At 42.6% G+C, this 8,522-nt stretch overlaps 1 protein-coding gene across 2 annotated transcripts; it reads right to left on the reverse strand.

The window, feature by feature from the left end:
* Positions 1-114: 114 nt before the first annotated feature.
* golph3a (golgi phosphoprotein 3a) lies at positions 115-6,828 on the reverse strand. Of its 2 annotated transcripts, XM_031875851.1 has the most exons (5): positions 6,405-6,828; positions 5,513-5,584; positions 4,503-4,634; positions 3,640-3,754; positions 115-3,051 (listed from the first exon to the last, which is right to left on the reverse strand). In XM_031875851.1, exons 1-5 carry the CDS (start codon positions 6,612-6,614, stop codon positions 2,627-2,629), a joined length of 954 nt encoding a protein of 317 aa, XP_031731711.1. In that variant the 5' UTR covers positions 6,615-6,828; the 3' UTR covers positions 115-2,626. The 2 variants fall into 2 exon arrangements, with proteins under 2 accessions (XP_031731711.1, XP_031731712.1); XM_031875852.1 differs by lacking the exon at positions 5,513-5,584.
* Positions 6,829-8,522: the final 1,694 nt, after the last annotated feature.

Raw genomic sequence — 8,522 nt, forward strand, 5'->3', positions numbered from 1 at the left:
GAGAGAGAGAGAGAGAGAGAGAGAGAGAGAGAGAGAGAGAGAGAGAGCTATTTAAAAATTCAGTCCTCAAAAACGTGTTCACGAGCTTCAAATAAAACTTAAAATCCGTTGTATAATTAGGCACTTCCAAGCTCTTGGTTTTTTATTTTCTAGGGTCAAAGAAAGTACACAGACTAGAGGTCCCTTTATTTAAGATAACATATATATATTCTCTCCAAATTTTGAGGTGGTATCTTCTGATGCATAAACCTCTCGGTCACCTCTTCTCTTCCTGATCACTCCCAGCCGTTTTGCTACATACGTCACAAAGCAACGTCCTTCACAAGATCCATCAGGCGGAGTAGCAAACAGAACAGTTACAACAGATGTGAAAATAAGAGTCATAAAATAAGAGGCAATATGAAATTAAGAGCAAGGTATGGTTCGTGGTGAAAAGGCTTTGATGAATGTTTAGTCCAACCAGCTGAACCATGAGAAGATTTTTGGAAAGCCGTCAAAATGTCCTTAGAATTTGTGCCTGATACAAACACAAAGTATATACATCAACATCTGGAATGTGAGCCCATCTTTTTGATTCTTCGGATTAGACTTTGGTTGGATAGTCCATCAGATCGTTTTGAAGTTTAGTACCGTCTGTCTGCGCATCTTACTTATCGCGGTCTTATTTCAGCTCTGCATCCAAGACGTCACACAGACTGCTAGCTCCATTAAAGGGACAGTTCGGCGTGTTAAGGTGGAGGCGGGGCGATGTTCCGCTGTGGACGGGGACAGCAAAGAAAATAAAAACATTCCCCCAGTTTAAATGTTCACTATATTGTCGATGGGGAACTGAACAGAAACTATTTTGAGATAAAATGCCCTTTTAGATCACATCCTCGGTCATATTGTGGACCTATTAAACAATACATGCAAAATAATTTACAAAAAATATATATCTATCACTTTTTCGTCCTGTGAAAAAAAATTAAACAAAATACGTACTCTTATGTGAGCTAGCATCGACCACTCTCAACCAATAATAGCGTGAGATCCTCTGCAGCTCCGTATCGCAATGCAGTCCAGGCCCGCCCACTTTTTAGCACTCCAATCAAATGCGAAGGATTTGTAAGGTAAAGCGGTGAAAATATTCTAAATACACTATAGATTTTTTTTCTGGTGTCTAAAAATACGTTCACAGCAGCCAATCGCTTTGCTGCCCGTGCTGGTTCTCCAAACTCCATCTATGGTAGCTCATCCAGTCCCACTTCAACAAACCTGAACTATCCCTTTAAGAGAAATACTACAACTCTGTGATTTATATATCATAAACTGAGTTCTCGCTGGTCAACCATTTGACTCGAGGATTGGGTGTGTCGGCCTTAACAGCTTCCATGTTCCCTAAAACATGTCCGTTTGTCTGTTTAAGTACGGATAGGTCATTCTTGTAAATGACTTAACTTTCATGTTTGAGGGAGCTGTGCTGGGAGTATACGTGTGATCTGTTTAGTAGTGACTCAACACGTCCTGGACCTCCACCTGTACTGGATAGTTGGCGTTTTGTCCAGGCAGCAGACACGCAAACCCCCCCCCCCAGCTGAGGAGAAGATGCAAGCCGTTCTGCATTAACAGCTGTGGATTACTTGGTTTGTAGTTATATTCACTCGGAATCAATTGGGTCTGCTTTCCCGAGTGTGTTTCTGCCACTCAAATATTTCAATTTTTATTCATCACCTCTGGTCAGTATCAGCGAACACAATCTAAAAGCTGTGTTAGCTGATGCGGAATCCCATAATTCACACACTGGTTTTATCAAGCAGATGACGCTGTTACCATTCAGACAAACACTGGAAACCTGAATGTAGCCTGCTTTATCTTTCTGATGAGACACGATCCAAGTCCTCCAGCGATATCAATGTTTCATTGTGAATAAAGAAACCACTGGCCAGAGGATATGGATCACACGTATTTATGACAGAGAGGTTCGTTAATATCTGGTGGTTTTTATTTTTCCTTCCATGGTTTTTCTATCAACCCCATCAATTCGATGTTTGCAGAATTTGTATACTATTTTTTTACCCAAATGCCCTCAACGAGTGCTCTCCATATTTTGGCTTTCCTTTTTTTTTTTGTTTTCCCCAGAAATATTAGATGGAGCTAAGGTCTAACTAACTCATAGGTCACACAAGTCACCAGTCCACGTTCCCCCCATGGTCCCATTCATGTGCAGTCTTATCGTCCCAGCGACAAACGAGTGATCTTCCACACAACTTTCAGGCCGGAGGAGATGGAACGCAGGGGGCGCCTCATACCGAGAAGGTTCACTTCCAACCCAGGAGGCAGTCTAGAGACATGCAGGTCAGGTGAACCGGAAATTCTGTCCGTGTCCACCCCGAGATATACTGGCAACATGTCCAGAATGTACCCGATAGAAAATAAAAGAGGATATGAATCGCCCACATGATTCATCAGGGAGGAAAAAGAAAATGACGGAGGGAGAGGGGTGAGAAAAGAGGGCGGCCCGTTCCAAAAGTCCAGGCAGGGGTTAACTGTAGTTCAGTCCCGTCACCATGTCGGGGGTCCGTGCTGAGATTCCCACCCCAAAGTACAATGCCACTTAGAATGCCGCAACTGCTCTTTGCCGGCAGCCTCATTTGGTGAAGGCGGCCACGACGGCCCACAGCAGCTCGTTGGCGTTGGCCTTCACGCTCTCGCCCTCTGGCTCCAGCTCCAGCAGCTGCCGCACTCTCTTCATGGCCAGGTCGTACTGGTCGTCCAGCAGCGGGGCGAAGGCGTTCTCCAGCACGTCGGAGGAGTGGGCCAGGAAGATGAGCGCGAGCAGCCGCTTGTCCATCCGCTGCGCGTCGTTCACCCACTTGTCCAGCACGGACTCCTGGACCCGCTTGATGAGCCGCTGCTTGATGTTGTTGTTGGTCAGCGGGTGCGTGGTCATGTCGAAGAGCAGGAAGTTCTGCTTCTCGGTGGTGAGGACGCCTTTCTCCACCAGGTTTTTGGCCAGTCGCTCGCGCACGTTCCGCAGCTGGTAATGAAGCTTCAGGGGGTTCCAGGTTTCTCCTAGAGACCAGGAGAATAAAACAGAAGACGAGATCTTTAGGGGGGAGATGGCAGTGTATGTCACATAGAAGTGGTGTACATCATCTGAAAGCTGGGAACCTGAGGATTCATTTGAGATGGAGCTCAAGGGGGTTCTTGCATGAGGCCTATTGTGTTTTGGTCGGGCGCCTGATACATTTTTGAAAACAACGTATAAGAGAACTTAGAACATTCCCCATGCTCAATTATGCCTGATAAGTATCAACTGCTCGAGAATTGATAAAAATGGTCAAAAGCCTTCCAAAACAAGACACCAAGACCTTGAGGAATACCATAACAAAAAAACTGCAGTGATTTTCTATCTTAAACTTTTGACATTTGGAGATCTCTGGAAGAAATGCATTTTTTGGCGAATGGATGACGCGCACTTCTGTTTGGGAAACTGATCAGAAGCTTTGTAGCGTTTTTAAATTTAAGGTTGTTAATCCTTCATCAGTCAAGCATTATTTTGTCACAAACGGGTTTGACTGTTGTCTCAAGTTAGGAATCACCACAAAGTCAGTCGACGTTGTCCCTTTACACGCACACAACCGAAGCAGCTGGACTCACCGCTGAGCAGTTCAATCCAGCTCTGGACCGTCTCCGGTGGCTGGGTGTCTTTGATGTGTTTCAGGGCTTCATCCAGCAGCACATCGCCCGTTGGAGCGTCTGACTTACAAATCACCTGCGAATCAGAGAGACGACAGACGGTTACGGAGTGTAGTTACCAGAGGACATTTGGCTGAAATAACGCACTGAATTTGATTGATTTATCTGATTAAATGTTCAGTCTATAAAACACGTGAAGACGGTTTCCTCTGAGCCCAGAATGAAATCTTTAAACGTGTTGTTTTGTCCAACGAACAGCCCAAAACCCAAAAGATATTCAATTCACAACAACATCAAACTAAGAAAATCCTCCCATTGCAGAAGCTACAACCAAAGGCGGCGGGACGTGTTATGCTTGAGAAACACACCTTTTACCATCAGGTGCTTGCAAGCTGTATAGTGGGTACTTTGCTTTATGGATCTATCTGTGGGTGAACTGGGATATCATAAAACAATATGAAATATATTCAGTCCAATGATTGAATCAAAACTAACATGTAAGCATGTACTCCTTTGGCTCCGAGAGTGGAGTGGTGTAAACAGTAGTGTTAGCTGCTCTGGTGAGAGAGGGAGAAGGATTCCTATTTAATAAGATGCTGCTTAATGCTTAATAAACATGCCATGAGACCTATTACATGAAGTCATGGGAGCGCCATATTATAGAATAAATCTGTAAAAAAATAAGAAAATAAATGTGGAAATATGAAGAGAAATAAATCAAATTTAAAAAAGAAGAGATGTGAAAAGGCAAGGCCAAAGACAATAAAAAGCACCAGCAGAAACCCTTCATGTAGTGAAAGCGTAAGCAGAGACGTGTGTCCTACCTTCCTCGCCAGCAGACCTTTCCTCCTCATGCCACAAGCCTCCAGCTGAAGACGTCCTCGCAGGGCCAGCTCGATCAGCATGCAACCCCGCAACCCCGAAGAAATGCAGTCGTTCCAGAACGAGGTGTAGCCCTACATCATGGAAACACGCGTCAGGATCCTGGTCTGTCAGAAGATTACCATGCAAATAACAACGGGCCAGAATGCACTGACAACAGGGCTCACTGGACCCAGACAGGGAGATACCGCCAGATAACAGATGTATGGCTGGAGCCTCAGATGAAGCACTTCATGGCGTAAGAAGTATGGCACCGAATCTGTACTCACTGGAATGTTATCTGACATTTCTTGTGTTGTTTGCTTTAACTTTTTTTTTCAATTTTTTTTTATGCTGCCGTCTTACAGGACTCCCTTGTAAAAGAGATTTTGAATCTCAAAGGGAAAATCCTGCTAAAACAAAGGTTGAATAACAAAATAAAAACAGCTAGCATAACATGTTGACATCACCTTTGTGTGTGTGTGTGTGTGTGTGTGTGTGTGTGTGTGTGTTCCCTTAAGGTGTCCGACTACAGACCGAATATTAAATGGAAACAGACTACTACAGGTTAGAAGGCAAGTCATGGCTATTAGCAAAGGGCTTGGAAGGCTTCCTCTCCGATACTGCTTACAAACTGCTAATAGGTTAGAAATGACAACAGTTACTGAGACATAATTAATAGTGCTTTGTACTCAAATCTGGAAGCAGTGCCTCAGTACCAGTGAGGCTATGTCTGGCTTGAGTTAAAGAAAAAAAAGTTAGCAACAGTTTCACAAATCTGTAAAGTACAGTCTGATGCACTCAGCCTTGTACAGGCAGACAGCAAAGCAATGCAGCGTTGCTGTGCAAGCAGTAAATTAAACTTCAAATACAAGGAGCTCTAACTAAAGCTTTCACTGGTCTAGACCAGTTTGTAGTTGAAGAAGGGTGGAGACGTCGTGGTGTAGAATGCAGAAATGCTGGTTGAGTATACCGAGGTGTACATTGTTAAGATGTGCAGCGTCAGGTTCTCACTCTCGGCATTGGTTGGAAGACTAACATTGATCTAAAAAAAAAAAAAAAAAAAACTAACTGGCAACTTGCAGTTAACCTGTCACAGATTTGTTTTCAATGCTTATTTTCTCTCCATGATGTAGTTTTTGTATAGGTTTGGAAAGGAAATCAATTACCCACCTGTTGAAACATCCAGACACACATGTGTACACACTATAACTATCACTTATCACATGCCTCCCCTTGGTTAGACACAGATCATCTCCATTCAAATGATAATAAAAGTAAATAACTGAGTGCACTAGTGATGATTCACCCCTCTATAATAGGATGTGCTCATTGGCACTGTAACCCTGTGTAGTTTACCGTTTAAATCAGTAATAAGGTCACATTACAGACTGACCCTATAGCAGCAGTCAGCAGATTAATAGTTCCACCTTGCGACATTCCTGTAAAAGTATACAAACAGAGGATTAACCCAGCTGTTTGAAGATCAGTGCTCACTGTTAATCGTGTATCCTGTTAAGCTAAATCACTAGCGTACCAGTGGGAACAACCGTCTCCAGAAAGAGTCGCTGTCACAAGACAATATCCTATTCACGGTCCGCCGCTGTATTAAATGTTTCATATCGTTTCTCGACGGAACCGTGGTTGTACAAACATACATTCACGTGCCAGGGCTGCAGCCCCGAGGCCCATTATTGTTGTTAGCTAGTGCTAGCGTGATAGCCAACAAGAATGCTAACGTCAATTAAACCTATGTGTGTTGGGGAAACACAGCTAACGTTAGCTTGGGTAACGTCCCCGTCGTCTAAAGCCAACATTTACCTATTGTTTTAGAACGCAGGAGACCAGAATGCATCCGCTATTACCTCTCGGTCCTTCAGTCCTAACAACAGCACCTCTTCCATCAAGGTGAGGCGTGTTTCTTTCGAGTCTCCGGTATCGTCACCGTCCTGCTCGTCTCCCCGCCGGGGCTCTTCGTCCTCCTCGCCCGGCGGACGGTCTTTGTCGGCTGCGCTGCGCGAGGCTTCGGTCCGCCTCTGCACGAGGCCCGAACTCCGCTGGACCAAGGAAGTCATGTCTGCCGGCAACTTAGCTCAACGACAACGAAAACAACGCGCCTCGGACTACGCTGCCCGAGATGTTGGACTCAATTACTCGCTGTCCACCATATAGCAGCTAGCTCGAGTGATTTGCGAATTGCCTACTGCGGCCTGAGTACCCTTGTCACTGGAGGACTGTTCCCCCTTCCTTGACTTCGTCAGCAGCAGTATACTGTCTATCTAATATGGCGCCGTGTGGTGAATGTGGTACCGAACTTATCCAGCAGGTAGAGGCCGAGATAACCCGACTGCTCGCAAACAGGATCCAAGTAACTTTAAGTTAGGTTTATCAGCTAATGTCATAAGCAAAGACACACCATTATACTTTCACTCTGCATCATGTCAACCATCCCATATGTGCAATATAACTTTATAATACTTTTTAAATTTCATTGACATTATCTCTCTCAATATTACTTTTATATTTTAGTTTCCATTTGGCACTGTTTTTTCCACTTTATTTATCTACCTTACTCTTATTGATATTGTGTTCTATTTAGCAATGCTGTCAGTATTATTTCTTTTACACTTAAAAATGGTTATTCTATTGTTCATATATGATGATATTGTTATTCTATTGTTGTTTTTTGCTAATATTCTGTTGTAATTTTTAATGAAACACTGGCTCAAGGGTTTCCTTAACATTTGACATTAGTTGTTTATCGGCGGTGCCCATATACTGTATATTACCAAAAGCATTTCTGTCTCTGCCGCTCTTAAATTTGTATTCAATTCAGTATGATGTTATGTGTAAATATGTAAATAAGTCAACTTAAAACAGAAAGAAATTGCCAAATATTGGTTTATGTTAATGGCCCACTTAAAAGATTTTGATGCAAATGTATATGTAAGATATAAAATCTGTAAGTCTAATATTGAGATGTAACAAACAGAACAGGCAAACAGAACCATAAAACTTCACTGAGTAGACATCTAGAGTTTTAAATTAAGATGTGCAATGTACTGCAGCAATTTATAAAAAATATGCTCAAGCCATATTCTAGTTAATTTTTTTTTTTAAATCTGCCGCAGGCTCACTGAAAACGGGTCTACACTAGGCCTACTATATTATTCCCTTAGGTAATTATCCTAAAAAAGTATTTTGATAATCTGTCTGTTGAGATTTTTGCCAGTCACCCCAGGAATATAAAAGCAACTGAATGTGTCTTCAGAGATGCCCTGTAAAGTATTTTAAACGGAAAATTGTCACCGTTGCATTATTTATTCCAGGGTGAAATTTCACTTTTTTTTCGGTATTTCTGGCACAGATGTTCTGAAGGTTGAATATTGTAATTTAATTTAAGAAAAACAAGAATCAGCATCACACAATCTTGAGTACTTTTACGAAAGTGCAATCACCAAAGACAAAAAAAACCTTCTGCACCATCACATTTCTATGTTATGACTTAGTATGACATAATTACGAGATCAGATTCTCCTGCAAAAGAGATATTCACGCTTTTTATCATGCTTTATGGCATATTGTACAAAGTCAGCTTAGATTCAATGTCCCTACAGTTTTAGCTTCTTCTGAAGGAACAGAGCTGGTCTAGAAAAACAGGATGTGCCAGTCCTCTTATTGGTCCAATGCTTTGGACAAAAGCATCTGCCAAATGGATAAATGCACATGTAGCTGAATAGGTTTGTGATCCCTTTATGTAAATCTGTGTTGATATTCTGAGAGATTGTCCACAGGGCGTAATATTCAAGTTAATGACCCTCGTGTTTCTCACTGATTTTCCTTTAAGTTGGGAAGAGAGTAGAGAGTGTGTGGACCAACTGTGTTTACCTCAGGTTTCAGGATGACATTTGAGTCTTTTTTTAGTCAAACTATAATACACACACACACACACACACACACACACACACACACACACACACACA

The sequence above is a fragment of the Anarrhichthys ocellatus genome, unplaced genomic scaffold (genome assembly GCF_004355925.1).
Source record: "Anarrhichthys ocellatus isolate YVR2014 unplaced genomic scaffold, GSC_Weel_1.0 scaffold97, whole genome shotgun sequence".
NCBI lineage: Eukaryota > Metazoa > Chordata > Actinopteri > Perciformes > Anarhichadidae > Anarrhichthys > Anarrhichthys ocellatus.